Source organism: Chiloscyllium plagiosum, unplaced genomic scaffold, assembly GCF_037043375.1.
Source record: "Chiloscyllium plagiosum isolate Xiang-an unplaced genomic scaffold, Cpla_swu_hap1 HiC_scaffold_3, whole genome shotgun sequence".
Classification (NCBI taxonomy): Eukaryota; Metazoa; Chordata; class Chondrichthyes; order Orectolobiformes; family Hemiscylliidae; genus Chiloscyllium; species Chiloscyllium plagiosum.
The window spans coordinates 136,345,258-136,361,487 of NW_028270141.1; the positions used below are offsets into that span (position 1 = coordinate 136,345,258).

A 16,230-nucleotide genomic window follows, 5' to 3' on the forward strand; every position below is an offset into this window, starting at 1 on the left:
GACCAACCTATTGTAAATCTCCTTTTCTGTGATACTAAGGGCTGCCATCTCTGGTGGGACAGATTCCTGAAGCTTACCACAGAGTTTCATGAGTGTTACCACACAGAATCAGAACATCATGTCTGCACCAGCTGATCATATGATTTCCCAATTCCAAATGCCCTGTCTCACTGTACTCCCAGTATACCTGTCCTCCATATGTTCAACTTTCTCAATACAAAGAAAATGGATTTCTCATCACTCAATATGATGATCCTTGTCTCCCATCTCCAATAGTTTTCCAAGGAACAATAAAAGTGTGAAAAATTATGAAAAATACATTACTTAATGCATTTTCTCCTGGGTTGCTTAATGCCGTCCTGTCGATTAACTGTTCGTCCTGGGTTGTTTAATTAACTGTTGATTAACTGTTTGCTCCCGGTGACTCAAAGCAATTCTGGACAGCAGAAAACTCGACGGCCACATCACTTGCTACTTGCTATTGTATCCCCGTTAGCACAGTGCCCTCACCTTTTGCCAAAATGGTTTCCATCTACTGCCAGGAATTTCCTAGGAATTATCCCAATGTTCATCATATCAATGGCTGCTCCTCGGATGCTGCCTGAACTGCTGTGTTCTTCCAGCACCACTAATCCAAAATTTTCCAACAATGTTCACCAATCTCCAATGTCTGTACTTATTAAAGAAGCAACTGCAGCGACACAAAGAAAAAAAATCATCTGCAACTGTGTAATGTGCAACCATCAGCGTGACACCAAGTGCAGTGTGAAATATTTTTATTAAAACAATTGGTAAAACAATGCCTGGCGTCGAAATAAAGAGTTTCCACAAGAAACCATCTTAGAACTTCCAGTGCATATCTATAATTGCATTGATAGTTTTTACCTGGAGACTGCTCCTAAAGATATGGTAAAAATAAACTAACAGCTTCAGACCGTATATGTTGTTATACTGTTATAACAAACTCAGGCAATTTGATGTTGGTCAATCCATCAATTTTCTATATGCATCAAGGCAAAGAAGACATCTTGTTAGGAGGTCATGATGATATTCCTCATTGTCCCTCGCTGCTTTCACTAATTGCCTGATGTAGATTAAACACTGCATTGTGTTGTACAGTACACAATAATAGATTAACTTGTTTGCACCAGACAGCCCAAGATTAATGAGAATTCAATTTATTGGTGCTGCCTATAAGGGATACGAGTATACATGGAAACATAAAACTAGGACCTGGAGTAGGCCATTTGGCCCTTTGAGCCTGCTCCACCATTCAATATGATCATGGCTGATCCTTTATCTCAATGTCAAGTTCCCACTTAAATATCAAGTAAGTAGCAGGCCCGGGTTTGGTTTTCTTCACTGAATGGTTGTTGTGTATAATGTCAACTCTGATTCTCTATTTCCTTCCAGGAAATATTCTAATTAATTGATGGAGATTGCATTGGAGATAGGACATTTAATAGTGAACAGGAAACTGGAGATCTATAATAAAATGGGGAAAAACAAGCACTGACAAATGCTATGGCAAACAGGGACAGCTATACAAATGCCAAAAGATTTGGGCCACATACAATGACAGAGTTCAGTAGAGTGTTGAAGACTCCAGCTGAGCCTAACATGACTGTGAATATACAATTGAAGAGAAATCGATAATGTAACAGGTTCTGATCATTATATTGTGGTATTTGGACTCGGATAAAGTATCCTTCTCTCTGGGATGTGATCCATAAACTCCCACAATAAAAGTCATAATTCAAACAAATCCCTTGAACTGAAGATTCGGAATCCCTGAATATTTTCTCAAAATCCATTGGCTGAAATGAAAAGGGTAACCTTTGACACATGCTTGGCCTGGAAAGTGCGGTCACGGTATTCGGACATGTCCACATCCACTTCTACAGTACAAGGACCTTTCAAAGGCTGAACAAGTATGAGCTCACCGGTTTGTCTATCAGAACGCTGGACTACAAACTGCCCTTGATTATTCTTTCCTACAATGCCAAAACGCAGATTATCGGGTCCAGGCCTTCCAGGAGCAGCAGCTGTAGCCATACGGAATAAGGTAACTGGAGTTTTCAGTTTTGAGGGCAATGACAGGTAATGGAAGGAGATGGTCTTTGCTGCATGATGGCAGGATTTGCTATTCATAGGGCATGGGTGACGTTCACACTGACTAGAAAAAAGAAAAGCAGAAGACATATTGCAGCAACATTTTTGTTAAGAAAAATGGAATTACAGAAACAAAGCACTTGGCTCACGTGATCTACACCAATGTTTCTAGTCAATATTAGCCTTCCACCATGCTACCTTGTCTCACCTTATTAGCATAGCTCTCTACTTCTTTGTCCTCATGTGTCTATCTAGCTTCGACTTAAATGTATCTGTAGTATAAATACTGATGCAAGTATTGTTCTTGTCTTACTTTTTAAAATAATACCATGATAATCCTGAATTTTCTTTCATATACCGCTCTCCTGGGTTTGCCAACTTCTGATGCCACAAGGGCAGAGTTATCTAATTTTTCTTTAAATCATGTGGGCGTCACTATTTGAGCCAATCCCTAATTATGCAAAGGGCACTTGAGAATCAATCACATTGCTGAGGATCTTGAATCACAGGGTAAAGACAGAAGTTTCCTACTCGAAAGGGCTTAATTGAACCAGATGGGGTTCATGGCCATTGTTAGGTTCTTAATTCAGATTCCATCATCTGTCATGGTGAGATTTGAACCCTGGTTCTCCAGATTAATAGGTCTAGCAACAACTGCTTTCTCCTCATACAGGCTGATGAATTGGAGCCTGATGATTTGAACAAGGATGAAGGTTTGGACAAATTGTAAAACTGGATGGATAAAATTTGTCAAAAAGATAATTTGTTGACTGCTTAAGGGGCGTGGTCAGTTTTTCACAAATTTAGAACCATTTTCTCTCTCTCAGAGAGATTTGGGAAACTTCATGCATAAATCATAAAAAGCCAGCACAAAAGTTCAGTGGATAATAGGGAAGGCAAATGTAATGTTGGTCTTTATTTCAAAGGGAATCCAGTATAATAGGGAGGTGAGGATAAAACTATATAAAGCACTAGTCAGACGTTAATGGAATACTGTGAACAGTTTTTGTCCCCTTATCTAAGGTAAGATATACTGGCATTGGATGAAGTCCAAAGAAGGTTCACTATACTTATACCTGGGATGGAGAGACTATCTATGAGGAGAGGATGAGTAGGTTGGATTTGAACTCATTGGAGTTTAGAAGAATGGGAGGCATAGAACGTAGAACATTACAGCGTATTAGAGGCCCTTCGGCCCTCGATGTTGCACCGACATGTGAAACCAATCTGAAGCCCATCCAACCTAAACTATTCCATTTTCATCCATTTGTATTTCCAATGGCCATTTAAATGCCCTGAAGATTGGCGAGTCTACTATTGTTGCACGCAGGGCATTCCACACCCCTCCTACTCTCTGAGTAAAGGAACAACCTCTGACATCAGTCCTAGATCTATCACCCCTCAATTTAAAGCTATGTCCCCTCGTGCTGGCCATTCCCCAATCGAGGAAAAAGGCTCTCACTGTCCACCCTATCTAACTCTCTGATTATCTTACATGTCTCAATTAAGTTACCTCTCAAACTTCTTCGCTCTAATGAAAATAGTCTCAAGTCCATCAGCTTCTCCTCATAAGACCTTCCCTCCATACCAGGCAACATCCTATTAAATCTCCTCTGAACGTTTTCCAAAGCTTTCACACCCTTCCTATAATGCGGTGACCAAACTGCATGCAATACTCCAAGTGCAGCCACAGCAGAGTTTTGTACAGTTGTAACATGGCGTCATGGCTCCGAAACTCAATTCCTCTAACAATAAAAGCTAATACACCATATGCCTTCTTAACAACCCTATCAACCTGGTTGGCAACAGTGGCTTAGTGGTTAGCACTGTTGTCTCACGGTGCTGGGACCCAGGTTCAATTCTACCATCAGGCGATTGTCTGTGTGGAGTTTGCACATTCTCCCTGCATCTACATGGGTTTCCTTTGGGTGCTCTGGTCTCCTTCCACAGTCCAGGTGAGGTGGATTGGCCATGGGAATTACAAGGTGGTGGGTGGAATACACCTCGGAAGGTTGGTGTGGTCTCGCTGGGCTGAATGGCCTGCTTACCAAACAAGGTCGAATGGCAGTTTTAGAAAAATATAAAACATGAAAAATCCCAAGATCATAAATAGCATTCAGATGTACCAAACATTGGCAAAATTAAAAATGGAGCATTTTTTAAAAAAAAATTCCGTCAATGAGAGATGCCAGGAACTTGAAGCCTCTTGTTTCTAGTGGTGCTTCTTATGCAAATCTGTGATGGGTTCTCAAGTGCAGGAGAACTCACATTTTTTATTGTGAATAAAGGAGGTAAATGTTGCACTTTAGTTTGGGGAGCGAAAAATGTCAAAAGACTAGTGTGATGATGCTGCTCCATTAACAAGGTTATACTGTCCTTGGCTTCTCTTCTCAGTGGCCGTAAAAGCAGCCATTCCGAAAAGTGTAGGTTTGAAAGGTTTTAGAGCCAATTTGATTATAGCTAACAGATACTGCCTCAGCGAAAAGGCTTTCAAGTTTAAAAAACACACTTGTACAATGCAAGGGAATTAGCCAGTTCTCCCAGCTCAGCTTTTGTCTGGTTTGGTTTGATTTTAGCAAGCAGAGTTGTGAAGCTGCTGGACCCAAAGAAGTAGGTCCACGCTGATGCTCCCCTCTCCTGTACAGCTCTGTGCTTAATTTTACATTTTGTGCCAAGGAGTATATATGGGAATTTTTGCAAATATTTGGAACAGCATCATTAAGTTAGAATAATCTGTTGGGTTTTGGATAGGTTAAGTTATTCTGTATTCTATTCGCTTTTGTTTGTGTTTCATTCTGTAATCTTGTAAATAAATTCTGATTTGTTTAAAATAAAGTGTTTTGACCAGCTGCATCATTCCTGGAATATCCGCTTTACGCCTGTTTATAACAACTAGCAAAGTTAGGGTCTGGGCTACTTTCTTGAAATGTTTTGATGGAATCTGGTCTGGTCCATAGCAGTAGTTAAAAAGACTTCAGCAGCAGAAACTCTCATCCTTGGTGAGGTGGTACATATGACATTTTTCTTACTGAAAATATTGGAAGAATTTCCAAAAAGGGTTCCCCATTGCAATATCCATTGAGTGCTTTACTAATAATAACCTACTAAGGGATACTGTACACTCAACAAAATGTGTGGATGAAAAAGACTGAGGATTTAAATTGCAGTTAGAGAATGGATGATAGCAGCAGTGAGCTATCTGAATGTTTTATTAAAGAAAAGTGCAAGCTTAAAGAAACTGTAAGGCACACTGGAAAAAGGAAGTTTGGAACTTTAATGTGCAATGAAAAGTCAGGGGTATAGGGTTGTCATTTTGATTGTCTCTATTATTGTATATTGATTTTTTTGTGACAGATATTGATTTATTTAAAAAGCAGAAAAAGGGAATCAGTTGTCCTCTAAAATGGTCTGAAGGGAGGCCTAAGACCTAATGGGACAAGGTGATGGGTATATTAATTAATGGTTAACTGGGAGAGAATTAGTTGTATAAATATGGGGAGCCAGTAATCATGATGTGAGTTTTATGGAAATGTGGCTAACAGAATAAAGTCCTCACTAAAAGTGTGGACTTAAGACTAACCTACCTAAAGCCTTCACCAAGGCCTATCAAATATCTTTGCTCTGTCATTCACCACTTTGCATAACATTATTTGCCAGGCCTCTGGTCAGCACCTTGATCAGAGCAATGAGAACCAAGTTTAGGGTTTTATTTAATTCTAGGTATCGTTGATTGGGCCAGCTTTTATTGCCCAACACTAAATGCCCTGGTAGTTGGAAACGAGCCACCATTTTGAACTGCTGCGTCCTTGGGCAGTAAGAATGCTCACAACACTGTTCAGAAGGGAGTTCTATGATTCTGGTCCAGAGAAAGTGGGACCCTTTTTTACTATCCCTGACAGGGCAATACTGCAATTTCTGACAACAGACCTGTGATGACATGTGCCTTTTGTCTGTCCTGGTTCCCTTGAAGGGGGGGTGCTGTAAAGCTGCTGATGAGGTGTCTGCTTCATGGAAAAAGTAAATAGCTTTGTTTTTAAAATTAGACAAAAGAAGAGTTGGGCTCACACCGACCCAAGGTTTTAATTTTGCTTTGGGCTAATGCACTGCAGAGTCGATACACCCACTGGAAGATAAAGTGAGGATGATCAAGGGTGCCTTGGATTCCAATATCTGTAGCAGAACTTAGGATTTCTTTGGGCTGGTGAATTATTACGTGGGCATCTGGCACCTTTGCATCAACTCTTTAAAAAAGGGTCAGCCTTAGAAATGGTCCTTTCATGGGCTCAGAGCTCTTGGTCATTGTGAACGCCCACTCAAACTGATTGGGCATGCACTAAGTTTATTCATTAAACATGAGGACGATGATAGAAATCTGTGTGCATCTTTTGCACGATATAGATTCCCGGAAATGTTGATCACTGATAATGGGCCATCGTTTACTAGCAGGAAATTTGAGTATTCCCTAAAGTCGAATGGTATTCGAAATATAAGGACAGCTCCATATCATCCAACATCCAATGGTCTGGCAAAAAGAGCAGTCCAAACTTTGAAGGCAGGCTTAAAGAAATAGCCTACAGCTTCACTAGATACCAAACGTCCTAGTTCCTATTTGATTATAGGACTGTCCCCTCATGAAACGATAGGGATATCCCCAGCAGAGTTGCTAATGGAGAAAACTCTGCACCAAGTTAAACTTGATATTCCCAAACCTCATGTGCGAGATGTGGGGGGAGCAGTGAAACAGCATGAAGAATGCCAAATCTAGACACAAGACTCTGCTAAGGGAGAGAGACAATTTATTTCAGGGATGAAGTTTCGCACAGGAATGGCCCTGCATGAATTAGAGGCATGGTCAACATGAGGTCAGATCCAGTATTATATAAAGGGCAGGTCGGTACGATGGTCTTGAACAAACACGTGGACCATATGGAAACTGCAAACTCAGACAGCATGGGAGCAAAACGTGTCCAGCTCCCCAACAGCCGTTCTGACTGTTCCGGAGCCGATGGGTTCTCCCTCTCTGTCAAGCCTTGAAGATACCTTAGAATCCTACCAGGCACAAGAGACAAGCTACTGCACATTACACATTACCCGTATCAGAATCAGAGTTGGAGGAACCTGACCCAGTGCTAAAAAGCCCCAGGAGGAGCTACAAAAAAAAAGCAGCCTATGTCCTCACACTCACAGGGGTAGGAAGGTAGTGATTGTAATGAGGCCTGCCAGGTGGACCTCATAGAATATGAGTTCCCTGATTAACATGGTCCAGAAGTTCTGTCTACTCTGGGAGCTGGTTCTGAGGAGGCTAGATCAGTGTCAAGGACTCTCCATGTGTAATTAAATAGTCACTGGGTGACAGGATTTCAGCCTCTGTGGAGATATTTCAAAAGTACATATCATTTTGTTAAGTATCTCAATAGAGGTTAAAGTTATGCCATTTTTTCTTTATTGTTTATATTTTAACTGTGGTGTAAGAGTGAAATGCTTCAAGCCTAGTAGTCGAATCGCTTCTGAAATGCAGCACCTTACACTTGTCTTTAAATAAGATAAAAGGCAGAAACTAGATAAATTCCTTGATATGTTTTGAGAGGGTTTGGTCTCGTCCAAAACAACTCAAATTGTCTGAGCTGGATAATGGACGCACCTGAATCTTAAAGCCACAATATTCTGAAAGCAAGACATGACTGAATATATGAATTCAGGTGCAGTTTGACTTACAAGGGTGAGGTTTTAACATAGCTGGTATTCCCACGTGGCTCCGGACACTGTGGGTTAACACATTGAAATCCTCCTCCTATATTGATACAAGTCTCCCCTGCTGTGCAGTTGTGTTGCAATGTCGCACATTCATCTACATCTGGAATAAAGCAGACCACAACTGAGAGCATGTTTTAAACACACCAAACAGTCTTTGAACTTTTATAAGCGGTGCAACCAAACTTAGCATTTTTGTAATAATTCTACTTAATTTCAATAACACAATTTAATTTCATGCAGTTCATTATTATCTTGTACTTCTGCCCATGTTTCATCCTCCCTCTTCAGGTGACATGTGAGTGTGATTTTCCCAGCTTCTGAGTCTTTGACTGGAGACCTCTTCCTGGCATTTGCCAAAGTTTTTCTCTGAGTCAATTGATAGGAAATGCCTTAGGGTATTTAACCCTATCTCTTTTTGGAAAGTATTTTAAACTCATTTGGCACTGTTGCAGATGCTTTTTATGTGCATTTTTCTTGTGGGCTCAATTCAAACCCCAAAACTCAACATCACTGGTTTGAGGTCGGATAGTGTTGATTTCACTTGGCTTCTCACATACAACTAAAAAGACGTGAGATGGATGAACTTATGTGTTCTATTGTCCAGATGTTCGTAAGTTCATAAGATATAGGAGCAGAATGAGGCCATTTGGCCCATTGAGTCTGCTCCACCATTTGATCCTCACCCCATTTTCCTGCCTTCTCCCCATAACCCTTCAACCCATTACCAATTCAAAATGTCTAGCTCGTCATTAAATTTACTCATTGTCCCAGCATCCATCGCACGTTTACACAAACTTCTGTAAAGCCAGTTAAATTTGACACTTTTTACTAGCGGATTTCCATTCCTTCATCAGCGCTAAACCTCTTGATCTAACAGCACAGTTGAGACATTGTCACCACATACATATTTGGAAGGATGCTGACTATCGCCTTGTCAAAGACAAGTACAGATGGTCAACAATACACAGTTTTCAAGAATGGGTTAATGTAGTGGTAGGATTGAAATGACATCTTCAAACCAGACCATTAAGGGTTAATAATTAAGGGTTAGTTGGATCTGACAACGAGCAGTGGAAAACAGGCCGAATGCAAAATCAGTCTGTTTTCACTGCAGGGTAACCATATGACACTGAATTGTCTGAGTGAACTGTCCAGTTAGACTTCATACTGAGCCACTTGGAGTTTTTTTTTGTATAATGGAATGGCTGGAAAAGTGCTACATGCCTTCTTACGCGGAAAGTCAGGAGGCATGGGATAGAGGGAAATTTGGCCAATTGGATAGAAAACTGGCTAACCGGTCGAAGTCAGAGAGTGGTGGTAGATGGTAAATATTCAGCCTGGAGCCCAGTTACAAGTGGAGTTCCGCAGGGATCAGTTCTGGGTCCTCTGCTGTTTGTAATTTTTATTAATGACTTGGATGAGGGAGTCGAAGGGTGGGTCAGTAAATTTGCAGATGATACGAAGATTGGTGGAGTTGTGGATAGTGAGGAGGGCTCTTGTCGGCTGCAAAGGGACTTAGATATGATGCAGAGCTGGGCTGAGGAGTGGCAGATGGAGTTCAACCCTGCCAAGTGTGAGGTTGTCCATTTTGGAAAGACAAATAAGAATGCGGAATACAGGGTTAACGGTAGGGTTCTTAGTAAGGTGGAGGAGCAGAGGGATCTTGGGGTCTATGTTCATAGATCTTTGAAAGTTGCCACTCAGGTGGATAGAGCTTGTAAAAAGGCCTATGGTGTATTAGCGTTCATTAGCAGAGGGATTGAATTCAAGAGTCGTGAAGTGATGTTGCAACTGTACAGGACTTTGGTTAGGCCACATTTGGAGTACTGTGTGCAGTTCTGGTCGCCTCACTTTAGGAAAGATGTGGAAGCTTTGGAGAGGGTGCAGAGAAGATTTACCAGGATGTTGCCTGGAATGGAGAATAGGTCGTACGAGGATAGGTTGAGAGTGCTAGGCCTTTTCTCGTTGGAACGGCGAAGGATGAGGGGTGACTTGATAGAGGTTTATAAGATGATCAGAGGAATAGATAGAGTAGACAGTCAGAAACTTTTTCCCCGGGTACAACAGAGTGTTACAAGGGGACATAAATTTAAGGTGAAGGGTGGAAGGTGTAGGGGAGATGTCAGGGGTGGGTTCTTTACCCAGAGAGTGGTGGGGGGATGGAATGCGCTGCCTGTGGGAGTGGTAGAGTCAGAATCTTTGGTGACCTTTAAGCGGCAATTGGATAGGTACATGGATAGGTGCTTAAGCTAGGACAAATGTTCGGCACAACATCGTGGGCCGAAGGGCCTGTTCTGTGCTGTATTGTTCTATGTTCTATGTACCACGAAATGATGACACAGCATGTAGTCTTAGATGCAGATTGGTTCTAATATCAGGCACTTTGCCAACTTCAATGGACTTCACCTCGGGCTGGGATTTGCCACTGTAACACAGGGAGACTTGTTGTCAACTTGACACGTGTAGTATTGACTGTTGGGCTTCACCTCAGGTTAGGATTGGTGAAGGGTGTCAGGAATCCTGTGTTTTCCAGACTAGCCGTTGTAAAGCGGGATCTCCAACAGGTAGAAAGGCATGAGACTCATAGTCAATAAACATTTACTGCTTCACACAAATTTACAGCTATATATACACATTTACTGCTTATTTTGCATTTACCATTTAATATATCAATTTACTGCTTAATATATTTACTTTCTTTTTGTATTTTATGCAACATTATACAAATTAACAATACACATGACACACTAACATTTAACAACTGAAAAAACTCCAAAGAAACAGGGTCTCAAAAACAAACACCTCAAGCTCCCCCATACTTAATATATTTATTGATTAATATCCACTTACTATGTATATTACCATTAATAAACATATTAATTTGGATCACTCAACCTGTAGAAGTTTTTGTTACATCCCACTGAATCCACTATCAAAGCTTAACAGTTAAAAGCCAGTGGGGGAGCTGCTTACCAGCACAGCTTCTTCCGTCGTTGAGAAGTTTGTATGCAGGAGGACAGGTACAGCGGTAGGACCCAGGGATGTTAACACATGTGTACATGCAGAGTTTGGCAAGCCCATCCAGTTGGAAAACCTCGCACTCGTTCACATCTGTGCGTGGAAAAATGAAAAGTATTACCTTCAAACGAGTGTCTGTAGCACACTGGGTACAGCCGAGCTCTCCCGTTGGACATGCTTTACAAATTGAATTGGCAGTTGCGAAGAACTTGGACAAATACTCCTCAGTGTTCAACTCTCAGGAAAATAACCCTGTAGCACCTGTGGTTTCTAACCTGAATGGTTATATGATCACACAGGCATTGGGCAGCACAGTTGCTCAGCGATTAGCGCTACCACCTCAGCGCCAGGGACTTGGGCTAAATTCGCTATTGGGCCATTGTCTATGTGGAGTTTGCACATTCTCCCGTGTCTGTGTGTGTGGGTTTCCTCTGGGTGCTCTGGGTAATGTACTGTGTGGACAGAAAACTGGTTAGCATTCAGGAAGCAGAGCATAGGAACGGGTCATTTTCAGTCTTGAAGGCGGTGACTAGTGGAATACTGCAGTGATCAGTGCTTGGGCCCCAGCTATTCACAAAATAAATCAAGACTCTGGATAAGGGAATTGAGTGTAATATGTTTAAAGTGACTGATAACACAAAGCTGGTGAGAATGTGAGTGGTGGGGAAGAGGCTTCAAGCTGAGTGGGCAAATAGATGGCCGATGTAGTATGATTCGGCTCAGTGTGAAGTTATCCAGTTTATTACAAAAAACACAGAAAGTCAGTGTATTATTTAATTGGCAGTAGACTGGGAAATGTTAATGTATGAAGGGACTTCAGAGTCACTGAAAGCAAACATACCTGGTCAGCAAGTAATCAGGAAAGAAAATGGTATGTTGGCCTTGATTGCAAGAAGGTTTGAGTACTGGAGTACACCAGCAAGGAAGTCTCATTGTAGCTGTGCAGGACTTTGGTAGGATCACATCCAGAGAATTACATGCAGGTCTGACCTCCTTATTCTAAGAAAAGTGATACTTTCCACACAGGGAATACAGAGAAGGTTCGCCAGATTGATTCTTGGGATGGCAGGTTTGTCGTATGAGGGGAGATTGGCTGAACTGAACCTGTACTCACTTGAGTTTAGAAAATGAGAAGGGATCTCACTGAAATATATAAAATTCCCAAAGGGCTAGACTGACTGGATGCAAGAATGATGTTTCTCCTGGCTATGGTTGAGGGTGCTATATCAGGGAGCCACAGTCTCAAGGTTGGGACAGGCCATTTTGGACAGAGATGTGGAGAAATAGTTTCATTCAGACAGAGAATTTTCTACCACAGAAGGCTGTGGGTGCGTAGAAAGAAATAGATTTATCAAGAATAAATTTGTCAGGAGTATGGAGACAGAATGGGAGTATGGCACAGAGATGAAGAATTGCCATGATTATGCTGAAGTGGGTGTGAGGGAAATAATGACCTACTCCTAATCATATTTTCTGTGTGTCTCTGTTTCTTAAAGAAATCTCTTCATTTCTGCTCCTGTTCTTTTACCAATTATGGTAAACCTACTGTGTGGTGAACAGCTCTTCTGCTACAGTTTCTTCCTATTCACTCTTCACAAATATAACGATGACTTTTCGTGATGTAGAACATGGCTATTAAATCGCTCTTTCACCTCTCTGCTCTAGAGACAGCCAGCATTTCTAATCTTAACCGCATAACCGGAATCCAGTGAGACAATTCTAAGTCAAGTTAGTCTCAGTCACAAAGGTCTTGATATGTTTTTCAAAAAGGTTTAGCAGGAAATTGTCTTTTTTTTCCCATGCTTCAGCCAATTTGGCTTTACATCAGAGTACAGAAACATACAGATGTAGTCTGAGGCGAACTGATCTGATGCAAAATTATTTTTATTTACACAATTAGTAATAACTTTTAACAGAGGTTACTAGTTGGTTACGTTTGGGTTCTGTTGTAAAGGGCTGAAAATGTGATGCTGGAAAAGCGCAGCAGGTCAGGCAGCGTCCAAGGAGCAGGAGAATCGACGTTTCGGGCATAAACCCTTCTTCAGGAATGAGCTCATTCCTGAAGCTCATTCCTGAAGAAGGGCTCATGCCCGAAACGTCAATTCTCCTGCTCCTTGGACGCTGCCTGACCTGCTGCGCTTTTCCAGCATCATATTTTCAGCTCTGATCTCCAGCATCTGCAGTCCTCACTTTCTGTTGTAAAGGACAAGCCACTAAGAATGGAGGCCAGCATGATGAGCAACATGTTCCTCAATTGCATTATTCTGTTCCCTAGGATGGATATTTTCTAATCAAGCTTTTCAGAGATGCTATTACATACCTCTGGAGCAGGTACAGATTTAGTTCCATTGCACTGTGCAGTGAGGCAAATGATTCCTCATCATAATGGCATTTATAAAAGATCCATTACTTAAATCACAGGTTTTAATGCGTGTTAATGGCAAATCAACTCAGCTGACCCTAAAACATGTCTGAGGCTCTGCCTCTGCAAACCCTCTCTATTCCCCATATGATCATCCTGCATTGCCGTCTCAAAGTCATTTCCTGCCCATAGGAGATTATCTATGAATTCCGCCATATCCTTCGGACAATGTGGGTATTGTAGACTCGTAAGTACAAGATCTACACCACCTCCTCCTCAAGAATAATTAGGGATAGATAATAAATCCTTTCCCTGTCAGGTACACTGAGGAACCATGTTCATTCTGTTTTAAAAGCTTTGGGCTAATCAATGTGAAATAAAAACTCACATCATCTTTCGCTAGCACTCCTTTGGTCTAGAGAGACCCTGCAGCGCAATGTGGAATGAATACCAACCAGTAGCAAAGAATGGAAATGTTGCAAAAATTAAGGGGATGGTGAGATATTGTCAAAAAGAGGAAGATTTTGAAAAGAGAGGGACATAAGTTGGAAGACTCAGGAATAGGGTTGGAAGACATAGTCTAATGGCTGACATGAGAGATAGCAATGATGGAACAGATGTAGAGGGAAACCAAGATTTATTAGGTGTAAGGACAGTCTGTGTGATGCTAGCTCCTGGAGTGGGTTGGTAAGAAGATCTGCAGCAAGACCACAGATCAACTGAAAGGCAAGATGAGGACATTAAGGTCACTTTACTGGGGTTATGGTCAGTCAACAGGGAGTGAAATGGACAGGATAATGTGTTGTGGAACTTGGAAGGTGCAAAATATAATTTTCTGAATAAGCCGTGATTAATCGATGATGGAAATAGGGAGGAGGCCAGAGAGTTGGGAAATGGGAGTGTATATTTTTCAAAGAGAGGGTAAAAAGCAGGGTTGGTGATAATTGTAATTTAACCACCATTAACTTACGGTGGCATGGTGGCTCAGTGGTTAGCACTGCTGCCTCACAGCACTAGGTGCTCCGGTTTCCTCCCACAGTCCAAAGATGTGCAGGTCAGGTGAATTGACCATGCTAAATTGCCCCATAGTGTTAGGTCCATTAGTCAGAGGGGAATGGGTCTGGGTGGGTTACTCTTCAGAGGATCGGTGTGGACTGGTTGGGCCGAAGGGCCTGTTTCCGCACTGTAGGAAATCTAATCTTACAATAGAAGTAACGTTTGCATGTCTGAGAATGTTCTAGCAATTTGTACGCTCTGCACGCGACCACATGTTATTACGGTAAGCACATGCACATACCTTGGCACACACTGTTCTCACTGCTCCCACTCATATGGAAGCCAGCATCACAGCTGCAGTGTTGGGTTCTCTCCACCTTTGCACAACGGGGTTTCCGATTAAAGGACAGGTCACTCCATTCTACAGCAATGGGATGTGGGCCGGGGGGAGGGGGGGGTGGGAGAAGGGTGGCAGACAGGTAGAGGAAGTGACATACCAGAAAAGTTGCTTGCACTGCTCTATGTTTTCAACAGGTCACAAGTAGTCTGTAATTGCAACGCAACACCTGGGGAGTTAAATCCCTGCTCTTGATAAAAGTCAGAAAAACAAAAGGTATGGCATAAGTACAAAGGCTTTAACTAAATTAAATGATTCCATCACACCACGCTTCTATTTATTCTGGATTCTGGTTTTGATACTTGTTTTATTTGGAAAGGTGTCACTCAATGGAGAACATAAGTTTACAATTTCCCCGTGTGACTCTGTCAGGCTTCAGTTAAGTGTTATTGAGCCGACACCTTGCTCTTTGCAAAACACATCTGTAATGTTCTGTGAAAAGGCCATTACATGAATTCTTCCAATTAGTTTGGGCAGTATTGAGCCAGGGGAAACCAAATGGGCAATAACTAAAAGAAGTTCAACTTTACATTTTTGTGATTTTTAGGAACTTCAACAACAAATAACTTGCATTTGTATAGTGTCTTTAATGTAGCCAAAAGTCCCAAAGCACTTCAGAAGGACTTATCGGATTAATGGTCAAACAATGGGAAACAGCTGATTCTTTTTTGCAGGTCGCCTGAGTCAGGAGCTTTCCCAATTCAGCAGAGCTGCCTCAGTTTACAGGACCCCCACACGGCCAGGTTTTGACTCCAAGTAGGCCAGGACCAGATTGAGCTGAAAATGTGTTGCTGGAAAAGCGCAGCAGGTCAGGCAGCATCCAAGGAGCAGGAGAATCGACGTTTCAGGCATGAGCCCTTCTTCAGGAATCTGACTTTCTCCTTCCAGGACCAGATTGAGTCTGGTCTGTTGACCCCAGAAGCACAGTCTCGGTGGCCAAAGAGACAGGTGAGTGCCAAGGTGCCCTATTGGAAGGCACAATTTGATCCTCTGGGAATTTGTCCCAAATCTTTTCGAAGCTGGTAGGTCCTCCAATGCCCACCCTGCACACCCCATTAACATTCCCTTTCAGGTCAGGAGATGAGTTACTCATTGCACAATTCTGAGCTTCTAATCAGCTCTGTAGTCGCAGTATTTAAATAGGTACATCACCTCGATGCCAGTTTATGCCCCCATACTTCCCATGCCCTCTCATAGCTTCATGTTACCTCGATAGCCACTCAATGGTATCCATCATGGCCATATCTCATACAATGTCATACAGGTCGTTCTGTTATAACGCACATTTCTTCAACGTGAATTCACTGCAACGCTATTGATGAATTGGAGATGCTGTTTCTAAGGCAGGAACTTTTAAAACATATGGTGGCTGTAACGCGTTTACATCACCAACACTTCAAGGTTGTTTCTAAAGTGTGATCTTTCTATAATGTGGGGTTGCGTTATAGAAGAACTGACTGTATAACTGTTACTCATACACATCTGATAGTGAAAGCAACTCCTATTCAGGAAACTCATTGAAAGTTTTTAAATCTCCTCAAATTATTAATCTCTTATAAAAAAGAAAACTTCTGTTCAGACCCCACCTCCA

The 16,230-nt window shown here is 41.8% G+C and overlaps 1 protein-coding gene across 2 annotated transcripts in view; it reads right to left on the reverse strand.

The window, feature by feature from the left end:
- Positions 1 to 761: 761 nt before the first annotated feature.
- Positions 762 to 16,230, reverse strand: part of fbln7 (fibulin 7) — a 45,440-nt gene continuing 29,971 nt past the window's right edge. For both annotated transcript variants that reach the window (XM_043687188.2, XM_087983686.1), the window contains 4 exons: positions 14,544 to 14,663; positions 10,840 to 10,977; positions 7,828 to 7,966; positions 762 to 2,176 (listed from right to left, as the gene is read on the reverse strand). In XM_043687188.2, coding sequence (XP_043543123.2) covers positions 1,804 to 2,176; positions 7,828 to 7,966; positions 10,840 to 10,977; positions 14,544 to 14,663 — 770 coding nt within the window. In that variant the 3' untranslated portion in view covers positions 762 to 1,803. The remainder of the gene's footprint in view (positions 2,177 to 7,827; positions 7,967 to 10,839; positions 10,978 to 14,543; positions 14,664 to 16,230) is intronic.